The 23,406-nt window shown below is 42.2% G+C and overlaps 1 protein-coding gene across 1 annotated transcript in view; it reads right to left on the bottom strand.

The window, feature by feature from the left end:
- Positions 1–23,406, bottom strand: part of SLC17A7 (solute carrier family 17 member 7) — a 60,074-nt gene that overhangs the window by 5,959 nt on the left and 30,709 nt on the right. The window contains exons 2-10 of the mRNA XM_034423262.3: positions 15,503–15,755; positions 14,721–14,839; positions 13,403–13,517; positions 11,531–11,618; positions 9,147–9,233; positions 7,409–7,551; positions 7,023–7,172; positions 5,427–5,559; positions 3,891–4,001 (exon numbers count right to left, since the gene is read on the bottom strand). Of these exons, the coding sequence (XP_034279153.1) occupies positions 3,891–4,001; positions 5,427–5,559; positions 7,023–7,172; positions 7,409–7,551; positions 9,147–9,233; positions 11,531–11,618; positions 13,403–13,517; positions 14,721–14,839; positions 15,503–15,755 (1,199 nt within the window). The remainder of the gene's footprint in view (positions 1–3,890; positions 4,002–5,426; positions 5,560–7,022; positions 7,173–7,408; positions 7,552–9,146; positions 9,234–11,530; positions 11,619–13,402; positions 13,518–14,720; positions 14,840–15,502; positions 15,756–23,406) is intronic.

The raw sequence follows: 23,406 nt of genomic DNA on the forward strand, positions 1-23,406 counted from the left end.
TTGTGAAGCGCACTAAATTTAAGTCTGCTGTGCAAGGCGCTGTGAAAGCAGCGAGCAGGCCATGGAGGCAGTGAGAGCAGCGGCGTCTGACTCTTGATTTAAATCATATGGTAAAAAGCACCTAAAGAAGAACATCAGCAAAAAAACCCAAAAAACCCAACCCCAACCCTTGCCTGTTTTTGGAAATGGTCCAAGAGGGAACACACACACACACACACACACACACACACACACACACACACCAGAGAGAGGGAGAGAGAGAGAGAGAAAGAGGGGGGAAAGAGAGAGAGAGATGAGAGAGAGAGAAAGGGAAAAAGAGAGAAATGAGAAAATGATGGAGGGAGAGTGAGAGAGAGGAAAAAGAAATGAGAGAGAGACGGGGAGAGGGAGAGGGACACAGAAATGAGAGACCTAGAGAGAGAGAATGAGAGGGAAATGAGGGAAATAAGAGAGAGAAGGGGAGAGAAAAAGGAAAAAGAAAAGAAAGGGAGCAAGCGAGGGAGATGAAAAAGAGAAAAATGAGAGAGGGAGGGAAAGAAAGAGAGACCCGTTTCCCACAGAAAACACCCAGAGCCACAAAACCCAGGTAGGCGTGGGTGTGTGTGTGTCATGTGACTGGGCGGGAGTGATGTTGAGTTGGCCATGCCCACCCAGGTTTTGTGGCTCCCGGTGTTTTCTTTTCTGTGGGAAACGGGTCCAAATCAGGGGTGAAATGCTCCCGGTTTGGACCGGATCACCCGATCCACTAGTGATGGAGGCAGGTGGTTGGGAGAACCGGTAGCAAAAATCCTTGCCCGCCCCCCCCACATGCCTAGCTGAGCCGCACAATCATCAGAGGCTTTTTTTTTTACTTTTAAAAGCATTTTTTCTACAACCTCTTCGGCCAAAAAATGCTTTTAAAAGTAAAAAAAAAAGCCTCTGATGATCGCACGGCTCAGCTGGGATTGTCAAAGGGTTTTTTTCTTTTAAATGCCTCCGACAATCCAAGCTGAGTTGCCTGATCGACAGAGGCTTTTTAAAAAACCTCTGCCAATCAGGCAACTCAGCTTGGATCGTCAGAGGCACTTAAAAGAAAAAAAGGGTTTTTTTCTTTTAAATGCTTCTGATGATCCAAGCTGAGTTGCCTGATCGGCAGAGGCTTTTTAAAAAAGCCTCTTCTGATCAGGCAACTCAGTTGGGATCGCCAGAGCCTTTTAAAAGCATTTTTTACAACCTCTTCGCCGAAGAGGTTGTAGAAAAAATGCTTTTAAAAGTAAAAAAAATAAAGTTGGCCATGCCCAACCATTACCCCCCCCCACCAAGCCACACCCACAGAACCGGTAATAACAATTTTTAGATTTCACCACTGGTTCAAATGGCTCTTTGAGTGTTTAAGGTTGCAGACCCCTGAACTAGAAGATCTCCAAGGTCTCTTCCAGCTCTATTCTGATTGATATGCATTTTTCAACTGTGTTCTTGTATTCATTTTTATTTGTTTCTGTCCTTTAAATAATTTTATTTCTTTTTTGGGGGGCTAATGGCTAAGCCACAGTTTTTCAATCTTGGCAACTTTAAGATATATGGGGTTCAATTCCCAGAATTCCCCAGAAAACATGCTGGCTGAGGAATTCTGGCAGTTGAAGTCCACATATCTTAAAGTTGCCAAAGTTGAAAAACATTGGGCTAAGCCAATGAATAATGGGTTTTTTTTACAGAATGAGGGAACACAAAATATTTCCCAGGAAGTAGGCCCATGAGAAACGACTTATGGGTCTTAGGGATACAGCAGAATGAACTCCATTTCTTCCCTTGCATTATTTTGATAACACAGCAGAATAAGAGAGATTTGGAAATTTGCAAGGGGAGAGCAAAATTTTATTTTATTTTTTATTTTTTATTTATTTTATTAGGCTTATATGCCGCCCTATCTCCAACGGACTCAGGGCGGCTCACAACAATAAAATCACAATAATTCATCATGCAAAGTTAAAATGCCTAATTAGATCAAATACTATTAAAAACCCGTAAAAAACCCCATCAGTCCAGGCCGGGAGACTCGAATAACCAAGTTTTTAATTCGTGGCAAAAGGTGCGAAGGTCAGGGGCCAACCAAAGCCCCAAGGAGAGTTGATTCCAGAGGGTGGGCGTGCCCACAGAGAAGGCTCTGCCCCTGGGGGCCGCCAGTCGACACTGTCTTGCCGATGGAACCCTGAGTAGACCCTCCCTATGGGCGCGAACCGGGCGATGGGATGTTGTTGCTGGCTGCAGGTGGTCCACCAAATATCCTGGGCCTAAGCCATGTAGGGCTTTATAGGTCATCACCAGCACCTTGAATCTCACCTGGAGGGCAACCGGCAACCAATGCAGGTCACGCAGGAGGGGTGTTACATCCTCAAGGGCAGCCCCATGTAGAGAGTGCTACAGTAGTCAATACAGGAGGTGACTAGTGCATGAGTAACTGTGCGTAGGGCATCCTGGTCCAAGTAGGGGCACAACTGGCATACCAGACGAATCTGGGCATATGCCCCCCTGGTCACGGTCGTTATATGATCTTCTAAACTCAACCGTGAATCCAGGAGGACACCCAAGTTGCGTGCCCTGTCTACAGGGGGTAAAACTTCACCCCCTATAAACAGCGATGGAACCTCTCCTATGGACCGAGATGCCGGTACCCACAGCCACTCGGTCTTAGCTGGGTTGAGTCGAAGTCTGTTCTTTCCCATCCAGACCCATACTGCTTCCAGGCACCAGGACATCACGTCGAAGGCATCACTGGGCTGGTTCGGGGTGGATATAAAGAGCTGAGTGTCATCAGTGTATTGATGGTACCTCACCCCGAAACCACAGATGATCTCTCCCAGCGGTTTCATATAGATGTTGAACAGAAGGGGCGAGAGAACCAACTCCTGGGGCACCCCACAAGTGAGGGGCCTCCAGGTCGATCTCTGCCCCCCTGCCAACACTGCTTGCGTTCGACCCGAGAGGTAGGAGGAGAACCATCATAAAACGGTGCCTCCCACTCCCAACCCCTCGAGATGACGCAGCAAGATACTGTGGTCGACGGTATCAACAGCCGCCGAAAGATCTAATAGGACCAGAACGGAGGAATAACTTCTGTCCCGAGCCCTCCAGAGATCATCCACTAGCGTGATCAATGCCGTCTCCGTGCTGTACCCGGGCCTGAAACCCGATTGGTACGAGTCGAGGTAATGAAATGAGGACAGGATGGTGACAAAGCTTGCTAATGATGATACAGGAATTAAGGAAGGAGGGAGCTATTGTAGTATGCTGCTATTCATCCCAAAATATATGTGGTGGTATGGCAACATTTATACTGGACACTATACAGATAGTCCTTAATTTACAATCATAAACGGGACCAGATTTTCTGTTGTTAAGCAAAGCAATTGTTAAGTGAGTCATGCCTGGTTTTATGGCCCTTTTGCTATGGTTGTTAAGCGAATCTCTGCAATTATTAAGTGAATCACACAGTCGTTAAGCGAATGCAACGTTCTCCATCGACTTTGCTGGTCAAAAGCTATCTGGGAAGATTGCACAAGGCAGTCATATGAGTCCAGGATGCTGCAACCGTTGTTAATATAGGCCAGTATAGGCCAGTATGGAGATGTTGCGATAGTTATAAACGTGAGGACTGGTTATAAGTTACTTTTTTCAGTGCTATTGTAACTTTGAATAGTTGCTAAACAAATGGTTGTAGGTCAAGGACTACTTGTAGTGCTTTGGCATCTTTTCCATCCCTGAAATAGTCCTAAGTCAGGTTTAAGAAATTTGGGCAAAACTTTTGGTCCACTCATATTGGACTCCTATCCAGGTAAACTTGGGAATGGAGAGGAGATTTACTGCAGAACATAACCATATCTAAAAGTCAGCTCAGCTGTTCAAGAGCTTACCTGAAATAGCAAAGCCACTAAAGCCCACAGCCAGGACGAGAAAAGAAATCGCCATTCCTTTGCTGTGGGAATAACCAACTACTAAGAGCAGTGTGGCTTCCATGCCAAACCCTGGTGAGAAATGAAAACCACACATGTAACTATGGGTTGCAAAAAATATTAGCTGCATTCAAACATTGTATGAAACTAAAACTAAAAAACAAATCATGATATGGCTTAGTATGCAATATAAGAACCCACTCAAAAGATCCCAGTTTAAAACCAATGATCACCATTGGTGTAAGACCAGGTGAGACAGGTGAGGGACAGATCATCATGGAGAACATCTATCTGTGTAATCACTAAGACCTGATATTGATCTGATGGCACATAATCAATCAATAAACATAGTTATAAATTCTGCATTATGCCAGTCGTTTTGATACTTTGAGGTTCTGAGATCATTTCAGACTATTCTGGAAGGATGTTTCCTGAAGCTTCCCTATAACAGTGCTCTTCAGATGAGATGGACTACAGTTCCCAGTATTCTCATCAGCAGGGCCATAAGTGTTTTGGCTGAGGATTTGAGGAGTCGTATTCCAATGCATCTGGAGGACGTACCAAGTTTTGAGGTGCTTTTTTTTTTTTTAATGAAAGCTATTCTTTCATACATGAAAGAAGTTTGGAAGTTTCTGGAAAGTTGTGGTAGAAAATCCCTCTCAAGAAAGAACAGACAAGACGTACAAGGCCCTTCAATCTGGTTAGGCTCAGGCTATTGGAAACTCAGCCTGAACTTTGTTAAAGCCAGATGCAAAAATTTAACAGAGATTTTATTTTATGAGTACTTGAAACCATATCTTTCTTCATTATTAAAGATGAAAACAGGATTTCTGTGAATTGTCTGCAAAGCTTTTGGATTTGGAGGTCCTGTGGCCCTTCAAACGTTGAATTAAAATGCTGACCATGATTGATATCAGCAAGGGATGATGGGGATAGGTATGTAGTAGGTCGCCCGCTCCTATTTTAAGAAATACAAGGTGATTCTAGGAACTGCAGTGGTGCAGTGGTTAGAATGCAGTATTGCAAGCTGTCTCTTCCAACTGACTCAACATTGACTCAGCCTTCCATCCTTTCAAGGTCGGTAAAATCAACACCTACATTGTTGGGGGTAATATGTTGACTCTGTAAACTGCTTAGAGAGGGCTGTAAAGCACCATGAAGCGATATATAAGTCTACAGTAAGTGCTATTGCTGTTGCTATAGCATTCCTTCCTTTAAAGAGGGGCTCTCCAAACTTGGCAACTTTAAGACTTGAGGACTTCAACTCCCAGAACTGAGGAATTCTGAAGTCTTAAAGTTGCCAAGTTTGAAGACCCCTCTTTAAAGAATTCAAGCACCTTTTGTTCTTGCCAAACAACCCTCAGTACTCATCTTTTCAATCTGGGTATCTATCTCATTTTTCTTAAAAAAAAAAAAACATCTCTCTAGAGGTAGCTGCTTAGTCTTAACCCTTGTCTCCACAGCTTGTGGTGTGACAATGATGCCTCTTTCACTCACCCCCACAGTTCATCATCTTGCGGACATTGGTGGTAGACATAAGTCTTCGCGAGCGCAAGAAGTCGGCAATTTGGCCTCCAATGGGTACAATGATGGTCATAACCAAGTGGGGCAAAGCAGAAAGCATCCCCACCTGTGTGTGAAAAGTGAAGAGAAATAGTCAGCATCCCAGAGACCAGAAGGTGTTAAAAGATAGCTACAACGGTCTTCCCCAACTTTTGAGGCTTGTTGGCCTAGCTCTGGGTGTTGTAATGACCACACACACAAAGGTTGAGAATATATGTGAGGGTAATTTATTGTCTTACATAGTGACATTATATAGTTTGTTACTACAAGTTACAGCAGTACTTGGCAGCATCTCATTGGCTCACAAAAGTCTTCCAGCAACTAAAATCTTTGGTTAATCATTATACTGTTTGCCTAAGCACTTATAATGTTTATCTATAATTAAAGTCTGACACATCCCATTTCCTCTTCCCTTGCTCCTTTTTATTTACAGATTTAGGGTCTTATTTTCTAATACCATTTCCTGGCGCTTACGTGCACGTAACCTTTCCTTATCTGAGGTTTGCCATCCAAGATAGGAAAATTTTCCTGCACATATGCAAACTCCTACACTCTGGGGAGGGGAGGGGAACTGGCTGTGTGCACGCACATAGCTCCACTCACACAAGAGAGGCCTTTGGGGTGAGGTTTCACAGTCCTTCAAGCTTCTCTGTGCCAAAAGCTTTTGCAAAGGGACGGAAGGCCTGAAACAGTGCAAGATTGCTCCCCTGAAGGCTTTCGGCCATTTGCAAAAGCTTTTAGCGTGGAGAAGAGAAGCCTTTAGGGGCATGATCTCGTGCTCCTTCAGACTCACCGAGGCTGCTAGACGCTCCAAAAGCAGATCGGGTGTCCTGCGCAGGCAGCTTCGGTCAGTCAGCAAAGCTGAGCAGGGCACATTCATCCCACTCAGCCTCTTCTCTTACCGCTCCACTTTTGGAGCATCAGAGCATCAGCTTTGCCACCCAGGTTGGGTGGGGTGTGATGGGCAGAAGGGAACTGGGCCACTCACATGAGTGGAACTGCACATGGCACTAGCCTGCCTCTCGCATGGCCTGGTTCTAAATAGGCCACGCTTGGTTGTGGGGACTCTTGCCTTAGAAGAAGAGGAGACTCGAGGGAGACAGTATCTTCCATTCTTTTTCAAAAAATATATTTATCATATTAGGCAATTAATTTAAAAAAATAACGCCAATCCCATTTTCCAGCAGCAAAAAAATAAATAAAAATAAAATAAAATTAGGAAGTAATGATAATTTGGCACTTTCCCAAATCTTGTCTAAATTTCCCAGTAATGGATATTGATTTATATTCTTTATATAAGCCTAAAGTCACTATCTACAGTCTTTAATCAAAGTGTAAAACAAAATGGGCCAATCTAAAATTTAGATAGGCTCCCAATTTCTAAGGCCAATGAGGATAAGCATCTCTCTTGCAGAATATACTCAATTTGCCCATATGCATTTTTGCCGGTTAATGACCTCAATAAAACTATTTGTATATCCATGTGAACACACATACATACAAACAAGAAAAAAAAAACATCTTTCTTACCTTACTGATTTCAAAGCCAAAGACTTCTTCAAAATAGGCTGGCTGGCTGATTAAAAGTAAATAAAATGTCCAGCTTCGGCAAAAATTGGCTACAATTATGGCATAAACTGGCATGGATGTGAAGAACTTACGCCATGGAGTTTTGAATTTCTGCAGAGATGGAGCAAAGAATTTTTGTTATCAGACACTTTCCAGATGGGCTGTTTTATAACTTCCATATGTTCCAGATGGGATTTCAACAGATATGTCCACCCAGGTTGGAAAGCCCAGGGCTGAAGGACACTATACTAAATAAATAATTTAATAAATGAAGGTAAAATTGCTGTGAGCCTTTTGAAGCACCACAGAGGAGCTGACTAACTTACCAATATATTACAAATACTGACCATAAGGGGATTCATAAGGCTGGCACTCTCTCCGATGCTTTCCTCTATATACTTCTTCTCTTCCTCCGTGATGGTGGGGTGCTGTGCAGGACTCTCATAGGAAACCATCAGCCAGAATATATACCAGAAAATACCAAAGCTCCCTGCAAAGACAGAAGTACAGAATAATCAATGAGATCTATGGGCCTCCCTTTTCCCCATTCTTGGATGAACGTGCTCGCCACCCCTTTTAAATCAGGGGATAACAAGGTATTTCAGCAGGAAATCTGTGGCTCCGGTTGCTGATCCTTATCTGGCTTCAATTGCTTGTTTCCCATCATTCTGGTCAACTGACTTTTTGCCAAGGTGATGGGTGACAAAATATAGCAGACCTGGAGGTTTTCTGCAGATGGTGGTGGAATAAGTTAGTATATTTACAACAGAAAGTACTTGACTTACGACCATAATTAAGCCCAGTTGTTAAGCAGGTCATTTATATGACCATGCCCGATTTTACGAGTTCTTTGGTGGCAGCTGTTAAGCAAGTGCCATACTCAGTGGTGGGATTCAAATAATTTAATAACCTGTTCTCTGCTCTAATGACCAGCTGGGTAGGTGTGGCTGGATGATCATTGACTGGGTGGTTGTGGCCAATTCAATGTCGCTCACATTGAGGGGCGCCTTGCCTCACCCGGCCTCTCATCACCACTCCTGGCCTGGCCTTGGCTCGCACCTCCCTTCCCAGCCACTCCTTTTCACACCTGGCAGCTTGCCTCGCCGCCCAGCTGCTCACCTCGCAGCCCGGCTGGGTGAACAGCTGGGCAATGAGGTGAGGAGTGGCTGGGAGGGGAGGGGCGAGGCGTGGCCGGGCATGGCAAGGCACGCTATTCAGCTGGTTCGCTGAACTGCGCAAAAAGTTAGCTACCAGTTCTACTGAACTGGTGGGAACTGCCTGAATCCCATCACTGGCCATACTCACTAAGCCAGGGGTTTCAAATTTGATTTCATTAAGGGACGAATCAGGGTTGAGTTAGACCTTGGGGGGCCAGATTGGGCATGGCCAGCTCGATGTCACTCGTGCCCAAGCATGCTGCCAGTGAAAACAGGCTCCTGAGCTCCATTTTCTGTTGCAACAGCTTCCTGCAACCCTGTGCCAGCAAAAGTGAACCTCTTCCTGAGCTCCATTTTCACTGGCAGCAGCACCACAGGCCGGTTCTTTGCTGTTTCCAGGGTAGCCCCATGGTCCAGATCTAAGCACCCTGTGGGCCAGATCCAACCCCTGGGCCTTGAGTTTGACACCCCTGCACTAAGGTAACCCATTGTTTACTATGGGATGTTTTTTGCCAGAAAGTGGAAATTAAAGCCATTTTCTGGAAAAATGTTTTAAATCGTGGTCACATGCCTTAGGTCTCTGCAAACGGCCATAAATGCAGGCTGGTTGCTGATTGGCTAAAATATGGTCTCGTCAACATGGGGGGGGGGAGATGGAGGCCGGTCATCAGAACTTCAAACCCAGGTTGTAAGTTCCTTTTTCAGGGTCTGTCATAACTTTGAAAGGCTGCAAAGTGACCAGTCGTAAGTAGAAGACTGCCTGTATTTTAACATCTATATGGCTGCGGATGGCTTAAGATTGTCTCATTGAGCTGGCAATGGCACAGGGACATGGAGGATAAAAAGTGTGCTAAAGTATGTTAGGACTGTGATTCTCAGTGAAGAAAGGCCCATATGGCAGCCATCATTTTTGTGCCAGTTTACTTACCATAGACGTAGAATACAGAGCTCCATCCTGAATATTGAACAAGAATCCCAGCAAGAGGCATGGCCACCACTGCCCCAGCATAAGAACCTGGAAAGTTATATAGGAAATATTAGCTAAATATGCAAGCCAGGAATCCTCACTCCTATCTACCTGTAAACCTGAAACCACAATTGCCCTTTGATCTGAAATGCCATTCTTAGTTGTTGTTCTAATATTTACACATGAGAGAAAAGGAGATGATAAAACCTTACCCACAAGAGGAACAGGAGCTAATAAATCATAGTGAAATTAAGATGTAATTCCTTAAATTTTTACCAGTAGTGCTAATTGAATTGAAAAGGAAACAAGCAGGGTAGAAGCTACAAAATAAAATTAGTAATAGCATTTACAGCTTTAGGAGACCATTTTGTTTCCAAGTAAACATTACAGAATATGAATATGAATATGAATATGTCTATGAATAAGAATATTTATAAATACTGTGATGCTGTATTAAATGCTTTGGGTAACCACTATTTTAATTATATTACTAGATTATTATGAAAAAACAATACCTCACCAACAATAAAGCAAAAATGTGAAAGCAACTTAATAGCCATTTTTAGTAAGTTCATAAACCAATCCTGTGATGGTTCAACTTGCGGGATAAGAGGGAAAAACTCCAGTGAAGTGTTTTGATCTAGAGTTTTGCACAAAGTCTAAATCAGTGTTTTTCAAACTTGGCAACTGTAAGATGGGGAGGAACAGGCTCAGGCTCAACCCATCCAAGACCGAGTGGCTGTGGTTTCCGACGTCCCGATATAGTCAGTTGACGCCATCGCTGACTATTGGGGGCGAATCGCTGGCCCCCACCGAGAGGGCTCGCAACTTGGGTGTCCTCCTGGATTCATGGCTGTCTTTAGAAGAGCACTTGACGGCCGTGACCAGGAGGATTTTTCATCAGGTTTGCCTGATTCGCCAGTTGCATCCCTTTCTGGATCGGACTCCCTACACACAGTCACTCATGCCCTCGTCACTTCCCGCCTGGACTACTGTAACATGGGGCTTCCCTTGAGGAGCACCCGGAGGCTCCAACTGGCGCAGAGTGCGGCCGCGCGGGTGGTTATGGGAACAACATAGCGCTCCTGTGTGACACCTCTCCTGCGCGAACTGCACTGGCTCCCGGTGGTCTTCCGGGTGCGCTTCAAGGTTTTGGTTACCACCTTTAGAGCGCTCCATGGCTTAGGACCTGGTTATTTATGGGACCGCCTACTACCACAAGCAGCCTCCCACCGGCCAGTACGCTCTCATAGAGGGGGGTTCCTCTGGGTGCCGTCAGCTAAACAATGTCGACTGGCGGCCCCCAGGGGGAGGGCCTTCTCTGTGGGGGCAGCCACTATTTGGAACGAGCTCCCCCCAGAGATACGTAGGATCCCAGATCTGCGCACTTTCCGCCGTGCTCTTAAGACTCTCCTATTCCAGCAAGCCGGCCTGGCCTAATTTTCTCCCTTGTCTTAAAATTCTTTTAAATCGAAATTTTAATCTGTTTTAAATTATTGGGATTTTTAATTGTCTCGGGCTAAATTATTTAATCTGGTTTTAATTATGTTCTTAACTTTTGTATCTATGTATTTTATTTTGTGCCTGTTCACCGCCCTGAGTCCTTCAGGAGTAGGGCGGTATATAAATCTAATAAAACAAACAAACAAACAAACAAACAAATAAACAAACAAACAAACAAGATGTGTGGACTTCAACTCCCATGCTGGCTGAGGAATCCTGGGAGTTGAAGTCCATAGATATCTTAAAGTTGCTAAGTTTGAAAAATATTGGTCTAGAGCCGGGGTGTCAAACTTGATTTCGTTGAGGACTGCATCAGGGTTATGTTTGACTTCAGAGGGCTGGGGAGCAGGCATGGTCATGGTGGGCGTGGCCAGGGGTGGGTGTGACAAGGGACTCATGTTGGGGGCACATGTGGTGGCCAAGTGCTAATACAGGACTTCCCTGAGACCCTCCCTCACTCTCATTATAATCTTCCTCCCTCCCTCCCTCCCTCCCTTCCTTCCTTCCTTCCTTCCTTCCTTCCTTCCTTCCTTCCTTCCTTCCTTCCTTCTTTTTCACCCCGAGCCCCATTTTCACTGGTAGAGGGATGCAGGAGGCCGTCGTGCCCAAAAATGGGGTGCTGTCTGTGCCCCATTTTTGCTGGCAGAGGGCTGCAGGAGGCCCCGCTCCAAGCTCTGTTTTTGCTGGCAGAGGCCCCGCAGGCCAATCCTTTGCTGTTTCCAGTCCGGCCCCAGAAGCGGCCCATAGGCCTTGAATTTGATACCCCTAGTCTAGAGATAGATCAAAGATTCAACTCTCCAGAAGTCAACAACTATCAGCTTTAAGAAACAAGGTTATCTTACCACAGAAAGCTGTTGTGGCCAAGCGGCTACGTTCCAAAGGAGGTGCCCATTTGCTCCAGATACCATGGCATGCTGGGTATGTGACTCCCTGGAGGTGAAGGGCAGAGAATTATATAAAGAGGAAGACCAAAAATTTAGTTTCATTAGTTTCTTAGCTCTTTCCCATTCAGACTCTTCTGTAAGAAAGTGATAGAAACATGGAGATAGACGAAATTTCATAGAAGAATTAAGCGTGTTGGTCCTGAGAAAGTAGGTAGGATCTTCAGAGCTGTCAGTGTGATTACCAATGCATTTGATTCATATCCTTTAGTTGAACAATGTCTCCCCAGGAAATTATGAGTTGGTGGGTCCAAGCAGTTGTAAACTCATCCTTGATAGAGGAGGTGGCTACTTCCCCATAAGACATTGTTGCACTGTACAGTATTGGATAATTTCTGACTTGTCTCCCCACTTCCCTTGGGAAAGATTGTTGAGAAGGTGGTCATTTTGAGGCTTCAGAAGGCTCTGAAAGTAGTTGATATATCAATCTGCTTCTGGATTAAGGCAGCATACCAGACTGGCACTGATCTTCCATGATAATCTAGTAAAGGACTGGAATGGATCAATTCTGGATCTCCCTGATCTCTGAGTGGCGTATGATAGCATCAATAATTGTATCCTTCTGAACTGCCTTAAGGTTATTGGGAGGCTTAGGGTTACTCCCCTAAGTCTGGAATTGTTTGGACACCTGCCTTATTTTTGAAAGGTTCTAAAGACTTGGCTTTTCTCTCAGGAGCCTTGTGGGGTCATCTTAATTATTCTGGTTGTGGGACTGTGAGAAGTTGCCTCATGTGTGATATTTCTTATTTTTTATTTATCTTAAGTTACCATGAGTTGATTGGACAGCCAAAGAAAAATAAATAAAGTAAAATAAGTAATAAAATAAATAAAGTATAATAAAATAATAAAATAGACTGAATAGAGCAAGCCTGCTAAGATGAAGAACAATGGAATCTTCCTCCCATTCCATGTATGGATCTATCTGAAGTGAATCTCATTTCAACTCTAATATGAGTTGAGAACATATTAAATATGAGAATAGAATCTAAAGTACGCCTACAAGCAGCCAACCAATCCAGGGGCTTCCAATAGGCAATTTAGTATTCAGAGCTGTATCTTCCAACCTCACTCTTTCCTCCCTGCTATCTGTAGGGAGATATAGACAATGATGATGATTTGGCTGACCCCATAGCTGAGATATAAATCTGCCTTCTCCAGTTTGTTGCCTCTTGGTTGACTTTATCTTCACTTTCCATAGTGCTTGGCATGGACTTTTGTCATGGTGGCAGGCTAAAAACCTAACACATCAGGCTGAGAAAAGCTGGTGCAAATAACACAAGAAGCAAACCCTTTGTTTGGAGCTGCTGTAAGGGAATATTACTGCCAGGCAGATCAAGAACCTCTTTGTAGAGCAAAATAGATTCATCCTATTGAGGGCAATAGCATGGCATGATTTGATGTTCTTCTTACACCTGCATGATACTGTTTAGTTCTTCTTACAGCTCTATAATATTTTTAGCCATTTGAATAGCTCTCAATGTTTATTACTGTTAGCAATAAAAGTGTTCATGACCAATGTTTATTTTTTATTGGATTCTTGCAATACCCTGGAGATTCAGCCAGGCTTTATATGGTGTAAAGTGGAAGAAGCTCACAGAATCATAGAATTGTTGAGTTGGAAGAAAATACAAGGATCATCTTCTAATCCAACCCTGGTGGGAGATGGAAGAGGAACGCTTAAGGATATTGGGAAAACCATCTTCTGCAACTCCTATCCATTCCTGTGTTAACTTTGTGGCCACAAAAGCAAACACGTGAAGCGACCAGCCTTACCTCAACAAGTCCTTGTAAGATCCTCACAAAGATTACACAGCCAAAATGGACCCGAGCAGCTGAGGGAATGAGCATGTTCAAAGTAGAGGTTGCCACAATGGCAAAGCCAAAAACTCTGCAACCAATAGAAGAGGGTGTTAGTAGTAGCAGCAAAGATCGCTACATACTTTGTACACAGAGTTTCTATTGCATCGTTCTCCTAAGAAAGTGTTCTAGTTCAGAGTGTCCCTTTTCACTCTTCCAGGCAATCAATCATACCCTTGTTCCAGAATACTCCATTCCACACACTCAGAGCTTGTAAACCAATGTTTTTCAAACTTGGCAACTTTAAGATGTGTGGACTTCAACCCCCAGAATTCATCAGGAAGCTGGCTGAGGAATTCTGTGATGTTCACACATCTTAAAATTGCCAAGAAAAACACTTGTGGGCTGTTTTGGTGTTCTTTCTGTGTTTCTGTATACTCCTGTAAAATAGTGTGTGTTGGTCTTTCTTCATTTTGCTTCAGCTGGCTTCATAAGAATCGAGACTTTCCTCTAAGATGTAGATTTGGAGGGAATAATACTTATGTATACAAATTTCATGATTGCTGACCACCCCCACCCCAATACCATGTCATGAAGTGCAGAGCAACAATTATCTTCTTTAAGCACCACTCCATATTTCATTATTTTGGATTAAGGGAATATTGCCATTTTGTTTGGGGTCAAAATTGACCCTTGAAGACTTGAAGTGAGAGTGTCTTTTGAGGCAGGATCCTCACTAATGGCTTTAGGCATCTTCTGAAGTCATCGAATTGTTGCTGAATTACTTGGGTTTGTCAGTTGGAACCTTGACAATGTGTTGATGATAGTTGCAATATACTGGACTCATAGAACCATCATTTGCAATCTTCCCAGCTGGCTTCCAACAAGCAAAATCAACAGGGAAGCTGGGTTTATTTAATGACCACATGATTTGCTCAACAGCTGTGGCCAAAAAAAATGTAAAATCAGGTATGTGTCACTTAACAATGACCTAGCATAACAACTGAAATTCTTGTTCCAATTGTGGTCATAAGGTGAGGCTTACCTGTATGATTAAAATTGAGCCACATCTTTAGAAGAGAATATACAACTGGAATCGTAACTTTTCAGTTGTAGTCTTGGACAGCTGAGATCTGATTTAATGAAATTCTCAAGAGTTGCTGTCTCTTAATTTTCATTAGCCCAGCTAGGGTGGCCAGTAGTGATGGACACCAGAAGATCAAGACACCAACGAAGATTCCCTTGCTGATCTACACCCAAACATATATTCCACTTTTCCCCTGAAAACAGTTACCTGTTAGCTGCAAATTTCTGTGATATGAACCCCCCTGGGATCTGGGTGACGATGTAACCCCAGAAGAATGACCCGTGGATCATGCCTACTGTCTCTGGATCCCAGTTGAACTCAGCTTTCTAAGCAAGAAAGGAGAAGAAACAAGTGACAGGGGACATATGAGCTTGCAATTCCTGGTTAGAGCCACTTATAGTGCCTCCTAGATAGAAGTTGGAGCGATTTGGAGAAATGCAACTGAGCCAGTTTACTGCATTCTGCATTTTCCGGGAAAAAAAGATTTGCAGAAAATCATTTTGGGTAAATGAAATTGTGTGTGGACCATTAAGTCCAGAAGTTAAACTTATTTATAGTATGTACACAACTGAGAGCACACATTAACTTGAATGGAGGCTGAAGAGTGTGTTTTTGAGACCGTGAGAGTGAAGAGTGCATTCCTTTGATACCTGACATCAGAATACACAGGATTAGGGAAACACATAAGTGGTTGTCAGGACTGTTCTCTCTTCCTGATGTTTCTTTTTAGAAATTAAGCATCTATGTAGAATTCTCAACCTTTTATTCCCCATGTGAGTGGTGACTTGTATTTTATAAACCCAGACTTCTCAGATGTGAAATTTCTCAAATGCTACTGCTTCACCTGTTGACCTGATGCATCTTTCAGAATTTTAAGGAGGTGCAGAATGTCTTTTTATATGAATGATCCCCTCAAAACAACAACAACAAAACAACAACCCCTGAACCAAAACAGTTACTTTCCATTAACAGAGGATGAACAGCCTCACCTTCACAATGACTTTATCCCCTTCATAGACGGTATTATTATTAACCATGCTGACAATGGCCACGCCCAGGTTGCATCGGATGCCAAAGCTGATGCAGAAACCCAGACCGCAGAGGATGGCGATGATGTAACGGCGAGGGAGGCCAAAGCAGGTGCAGTCTATGATGGGCTGGGCTTTCTCAGACACTTCAACAGGCCGCCCCTCTTCTGTCAGCTCGATGGTCTCCCCACCGGGCTGCTTCCTTTCTAAAATTCTGGGGTGGAGACAGCAGGGAACAAAAAACGAGTGTATGTGTTAAAATTAGCACTTTGATGTAGTGGTGAAGGTGATGGACTGAAAACCAGGAGATCAGGATTTCTAGTCTTCACTTAGGCATGAAAGCTGGTGACTGCCTTTGGGCCAGAGGCTGTTGTAAAATCAGGTATGACTCACTTAACAACTACCTTGCCTTAGCAACAGAAAATTTAGTCCCAATTTTAGTCCTAAATTGAGGACTACCTGTATTAAGTTCAATGAAAAATCTAGACAGCTGTTGAGTATGACAGAACTCTTCTTCAGATTCAGCGTTAAAGAAGAATTTCTTGACAGAGATGAAGACAGAGTTAAAAATATAGGTGTTATAGCAGAAGGCTCTTATTTAACGCATAACAAGATTGCCCAGGCATTCTTCATTAAGCCCTCCATCTCTGGCCTGCAGAGACCCATATGACTGTTAGATGGCAGCAAAGGAGTATTGTATTTTTGTAGCCTTAGTCTTTTTGTGTCTTCATTTAAAAATCATTAACTGATTCTAAGGCATAGAGCTAGATGGAACTGCACAATCAAAGTCCTGTGTTGTTGTTTTGTTTTTCTAACACACTGTGCATTGCAACACACATAAAAAGACGCAGGGCTTCCATGATGCAGTTGTGGCCCCCATTTTCTTCTTGTTGTTTGTTTTATCTCCCTCCCTCAACATAGCTGTATCTTTTACAAGCTTCCGTTTTTCTACTGAGTAAGGAATTATAGTTTGACCTTCTTCTGTTGGAAATACAAGGGAAGGCCAGGGTTTCAATTTGCTCATCAGAATTCACTGACTCTTGTGAGTTGGTGAGCAAAAAATAGAGAAAATTGCTTTTATATATGCAAAATAAGAGATTTATCTTGGAGAATACTAGGCATAAAATCAATAAAAGCAAAATCAATAATGCAGGGAAGAGTACTGCTTGGTGACTGGCAGATGCACTTAGCATTTGTGGAGGTCATATGCAGGAGGCAGGCCAACAATTCCAGGTGGGTTGGATATTCCCATAACTATGGGAATGGGATACACATGGGCAGGTCAGTTAATTTCCTTTGCTAGGGAAAATTTGATATGGTTAATTTATTTTTTAAAAAAAACAATCCAAAATCTATTTTTGGTCTGATATGGCAGTTTTCATGTACGTCTTATCTCAGATTGGCAAGAAAGCCTCTCATCAAGGAACTAATCAAGAAGAGAAGCAACTTAAAACTGAGGAGAAATTTCCTGATAGTGAGAACAATTATTCAGTGGAATGACTTGCTTCTAGAAGTTGTGGGTGCTCCAACACAGGAGGTTTTTAAGAAGAGATAGGACAACCATTTCTCTGAAATGGCATAGGGTTTCCTGCCTGAACAGAGGGTTGGATTAGAAGACCTCCAAAGTACAACTCTGTTATTCTGTTATCAATTTTTGGCAATACTAGGGATAGTACCAAGGGGTCTATTGGTGGCCCTGGGACTGCTTACAGGCCCATTCTAATAAACGGTCTAATAAATGGAAAGGGGAGTTTTGCCTACTTCCCAATTTGTACTGAAGAGTTAATAGCCTCTGTTTCACTGAAAGCAGAGTGACCTGTAACTAGGCGGCTGTGAGAAATAATTGCAAAAGTTCTCCCCTGCCAAGGATTGTAAAGAAGCTTGGAGCCCTCCCAAGTCCTTGTCCGTCACCAGCCTCTTCCTGCTCTTCCATACCGTCTTGTCAGTCTGGTGGAGAGGCGGGTGCAACCCACGCAGAAGCTGTTCTGAGCAGAGCCGATGCAGATGGGCTGTGAGCTCTGTCTCGGCTCCAGGCCCAAGAATTCTTCTCTTGCTTAGCAACCAAGGAACATGGTCCTTCTTCCCAATCCTGCTTTGCCTGACCCTCTCTTCCCTCATTCCAAAATTCTCCCTGCCCTTCTTCTAAATCTCCTTACCTCTCCTGCCTTCCTCTGCCTTGCAGGACTGGTTGCAAGTCTGAGTGAGGAGCTCTTGGTAATGTTTTGGTCCTGGCATGAAGGAAATTTTGTGTATCCTTTTGAAACTCCCAAGTGCTTAGGACACCAGATGGACAGGATGGCCCATGTTCATTTTCTCAACCTTAAATTCATTGCATCCCATTTCTGCCCAAATCATACACATTTTTATGTGCATTTCTCTCATTATTGTATTTTTTGCACACCTCCTACCCATTTTTTTGGTATTGTCATAGACTATTTGATTGAATACAAATGCATTTTAATGCCATGTTTGCAAATATATGCATCGTTTCCCTAATACGCACATTCTGTATGTCTTAAAAAAGCAAGAACACCATTGCAGAACTCAGAGAAGTGTGAATATCAAAGAACAACTGTATTTTTGTCTCACTCAGGAAGTGCTAATTTGGTAAGTTTAGTAAAATTCCACCTCCGTTTTTACTTCTGGCCTCTATTTCTACCATTCTCTGTTCCTTTCATTACTTACTGAATTACTGATTAAACCGGTGAAACTAGTTCTGATGTGTCTAATAGTAAGGAAAAAGAAATGGGACATGGGATTTGTGGGTTTATAAGACACCCCACCTTTGTCTTCTAGCTTTTTAACTCTGAACCTTTTCCCTGTCAGTGTATTTTTAGTGGAAATTTCCAGGTACAAGCAACAGGCATAAGTACACTTGCCATCAATACAAGTAGCCCTTGATTTACGACCACAATTGAGCCCAAAATTTATGTTGCTAAACGAGGCAGTTGTTAAGTGAATTTTGTCCTATTTTACAATCTTTTTTGCCACACTTTTTAAGTGAATCACAACAGTTGTTAAATTAATAATACGGTTCTTAAGTGAACCTGGCTTCCCCGTTGACTTTGGTTGTCAGATCCCACAAAAGGGGATCACATGATCTCAGAATACTGCAACTGTGATAAATATGAATCAATTGCCAAGAAACTGAAATTTGATCATATGATCACTGGGATGCTGTAATGGTCGTAAGTGTAAAAACGGTCATAAGTCACTTTTTTAGTACTAAATGAACTGTTGTAAATTGAGGACTAGCTGTATAAAAAATGGGGACTAGAGGTTGAACTGCAAATCCCAGAATTTCAGGTTGTGATGGCCAATGGAGATGCTTCTTGTTTCTAAGGTCTGACATCACTCTTCTACTCCCACCCCCTAGAAGAGAATTTATTCACAGATTGGCTGAATTAACTACACTGGGAGAAATACCAGTGGCACTTTAATTTTCATCCACAGATAATACAACCACCCATTTTATGAATTTATCTCCCATATCTTTTAACAAAAGTCAAACACACAAAGCCTAACCCATGAATTTCTGTCAGTACATTAAAATGCTACCTCTTTACTTTTCTAAATATTAGGGAAGCTTATCTGAACAATTTACCCCATAGGTCTACAAAAATACCACTTGAATATTTTGCTATGGGGTTTCCAAAAAATTATGATTGTCACTGTTTATTGTCCTGCAATAGAGAGCATTTGTCCTGCAATAGAGAGCTTTTGTAAGGAATTTTGAAGAATGTGGGTAGGCTTTGCTACCCTTAATTTCTAGCTATAGTCAAAAAGGTTATTTAACATGGATACAAAATACTGGATATTATTTTATTCAACACTTCTTTTTGAAAGTATTGATTTTGTTGGCACATGAGTTTATAATAATATTTATTATATATTGATTAATGTTATAGAGATATGCTGGATTTTATAATAATAAAATTTATATTCCTATTTTAATGTTTTATCTATTTACTATGAACTTGGGCAGGGGGATTTTAGAGATCTGTTGAAGAATTGATATGTCATAAAATTACTGCCATTGTTTTCCTATGATATCTGAAGTTTTTCATTTTTTGTGATTGTTGCTATCTTCTCCTGCCCTCCCAGGACATGTTGCCAGCAAATTGTCACTGTTACTTCCCCTTTAATCAATCTGTTTTAGGTTGAAAGGACCCAACCTTGAACAAATTATAACAAAGGCAAATTTTCCATTAAAATTCTTAGGAAGGAACCCTGTTCAAAAAGTCTATCTCTTGCTGAAATAACAAGGAAAATACTACTTTAATGTTGACACAGCTAACAAAAACTTAAGGCTGTCTCAATCATGAACTAGAAGTGAGAGAAAGAAAAAGGCATGAGGAAGAAAAAAATATGTACCACAATTAGATGCACTGTAATTGGGGAAAAACAGGAACATATTATTTTCTCCCTTATTCTGATGCCAACCAAGAGCTCTGTACAGTATAAGTAGTCCTCAAATTACAACCATTTAACAACCATTCAAAAATATGGTGACACTGAAAAAAAATGGCTTATGACCAGTCCTTGCACATGAAGTCTGTTACAAGGCCCCCAGGGTCCAATATCTAAGGAGCTGCTACAAAGAAGAGGGGGTCAAATTATTCTCCAAAGCACCATAGGGCAGGACAAGAAACAATGGTTCGAAACTAAGCAAAGAAAAAAGCAACCTGGAATTAAGGAGAAACTTCCTGAGGACAATTAACCAGTGGAACAGCTTGCCTTCAGAAATCATGAGCGCTCCATGAATGGAAGTTTTTAAGAAGAGACTAGACAATCACTTATCTGAAATGGTATAAGTTCTACTGCTTGAGCAGGGGGCTGGACTAGAAGACCTCCAAGATCCCTTCCAACTGTATTCTGCTCTGTTCTATTCCTATTCTTATTCCTAATCCTAATCCTATCCCAAGGTCATTTGATCACCATTTACAATCTTCCCAGAGTCCCTCTAAGAAGCAAAGTTAATGTGGGAAGCCAGATCTGGGCTTGTCTGCTCTGAACTGCTGAACTGAAACTAAGAATTTACTTACAATCTCTCCTCTCTACCATGTTGGAAGAATCTGCTGTTGGTATTGTAAATTTACTTCATATGTTATTATGTATATAAAGAGGTTAATGAATCCTGCTGAATCAGTTTACCTGTGTGTGCTTTCTGGATTTGATTTTTGCAACAAACTCTGATTAAAAAGGTCATAAAATCAGGTGCCACTCCCTGCATCACTTAGTAATGGAGGTTTCAGTTCCAATTTGTAATTGTAAGTCAAGGCCTACCTATAAAATCTATTTGGTTTTTGACAACCATTACCTTGAGGGAATCTGAGTTACTGCAGAACCTCTATAGAGGCCATCAGGAATGTCCGTAGGTCTGGTCAAGAAGGTCAAGATGATGACTGTGCCAGAGCAATGAAAGTTGTGCCTGTTTTTTTATGAGCATTCTACAAACAACATGCAAAAAAAAGGGATGAGCCTCAACTGCAGTTGTAGCCATCATCTTGACTTTTTTTTTACCACAGCCTACACACAGCTATGGAGGCAACAGAGACAGGAGGAGGCAAGAGCTTTCAATTGAATGAGTGTTTCACCCATTCAAGGATGAGTGGAAAGTACTTCAATTCAGTTGTGTAGAAATGCCGTAAGAACTGTTTAAAAAAAAAAACACCTTTTATTTAGCCAGCATTTCAACAGATCAGGGTATATAGGAGGAAGAGCCCATAAAAATGGTGGGTAGAGCCTTATAGACAGACTCACCCCATTTGTTTTGCAGTGCCAGGATTATTAGCTGTCACCCACTGGTGACATGCAGAAGAGGGAGGGCAGCCAAACTGAAAGACTCAACCAGTTACTTCACTTCACGCTGCCGAAGAAAAATCAGGATAGCACCAATTGGGAGTGAGTCAGAACATAGTTATGAAAGGTAGGATAGAGGCTGGCAATAGACAGAGACAGTCTCATGCTGGTATCTTCTCTGTCATTTCAGAGATGGGAATAAAGCATTTTAGCCAAGAAGTGGGGAGAAGACCTTCTCTCCCCCACCTTGTCATGTCTGCATTTATGGATAGGAATGGGGAACTGGGACCAGGAAAGATCCAGGTTGGTTGTGGTGGATCCTGGCAGATCCTTAAGAGGCTGATCCCTGGCACTGTGCCTAAGTGAACTTTTAAACTGGCCATATTTCAATATTCCAATATTTTCATCTAAGCGAACAATTCTCTCTTCCTGTCCTGAGGAACATTTTCATCTGCTGGCTGGGCTCTATTCCCTACCCTTTGCAAGGGAGCATGCTGCCTACCTCTGGATTTTGCACAACTCTGGATGTGATCCCTTGTGCTGACGTCAGCTCTAGGTGGTGGAGCCGGCTGGCAGCTTAGGAAGAATGGTTTTAAATATCCCTGGCTCTGCCAGCAGCTTTGCTGTGACCTTGAATAGTACCATAAGCTTCTCAGACTCCAGAATCTTGCTTCTCTTCCGCCTTATAATATCCGTTCTAGGTACTAGATACTAACCACGAGGAAGAGGAGAAACAATTATAGAGGCTGAGTATTTCCATAATCATGCAAAAGATCCAGTACAGGACTGGCAAAACTTAATTTTCAGGATAAAATCTTATTATTTCTGATGGATTGTCCTCCAGAGTAAGAGTTCATACAGCTTCAGCCAAAATAACTTTGATCCTGCCCCAGCCTGGGGAAAATACATCCCTGTCTGTCCATATAACTTTATGGGCAACTTTATGTCTTTAACATAAATGGCACTTAGACTTATATACAGCTTAACAGTGCCTTACAGCCCTCTCTAAGTGGTTTACAGAGTCAGCATATTGTCCCCAGCAATTTGTGTCGTCATTTTACCCACCTTGGAGGGATGGAAGGCTGAATCAATCTTGAGCCTGGTGAGATTTGAACTGCCAAATTGCAGGCAGACAGCAGGCAGCAGAAGTAGCCTGCAGTACATACATACATACATACATACATACCAATCTGCAGGTCTTTTGATTGTTATATATATATATAACAATCAAATAACTGCAAAGAATTACAACTCAAAATGTTCATTGCAAACATTTTGCACTGGAAAGATGAGATATTAGTCTGTGGTTTTTGAACTTTAAGGCAATGTTATAAGATGGTATGATATTGAATGTTCTCCAAAATGTTAATTTGCTTCTAGTAGATCTAGAGAGGGCTTGGATTTAAGTATTTAATGCATTTCTTCTGCATATAGAAAGCTGTAGCTTCTAAAATAAAAGGAATAAATAGTAAATGACGTGAATTAACAAAGGGCAAGAATGGAAAAAAGCAACATTGTGTGTTTGAAAGAAAGAGAAAGGAGGAGGATCTAACAGAGCTAAATCAAAACGTTTTGACCTTGTAGAATGGAACTGATTAATAAATGCAGAGAAGTGAAGATGTAGGTTTAATTATGAATGAAAGTACTTAAACATATGTCAGAAGTTATAAATTGATATCACCTAGGTTATTATGGATGCATATGAAAGTAGGAATCTGTAGATTTGGGACAGTTGCATGTTAAAGGTATTCCTCAACTTTTGACTACAGTTAAGCCCAAAATTTCTATTGCTAAGTGAAACTGTTGTTAAGTGAATTTTGCCCCATTTTACAACCATTCTTGCCACAGTTGTTAAGCAACTGTGGTTGTTAAGTTAGTTGTTAGGTTGTTAAGTGAATCTGGCTTCCCCATTGCTTTTGCTTATCAGAAAGTTGCAGAAGGTGATCATATGACCCCGGGACACTTCCGTCATAACCGTCATAGATATGAACCAGTTACAAAGCACCTGGATTTTGATCATGTGACCATGGGCCTGCTGCAACAGTCATAAGTGTGAAAAATGA

The sequence above is a fragment of the Pantherophis guttatus genome, chromosome 4 (genome assembly GCF_059756535.1).
Source record: "Pantherophis guttatus breed Tessera chromosome 4, ASM5975653v1, whole genome shotgun sequence".
Classification (NCBI taxonomy): Eukaryota; Metazoa; Chordata; class Lepidosauria; order Squamata; family Colubridae; genus Pantherophis; species Pantherophis guttatus.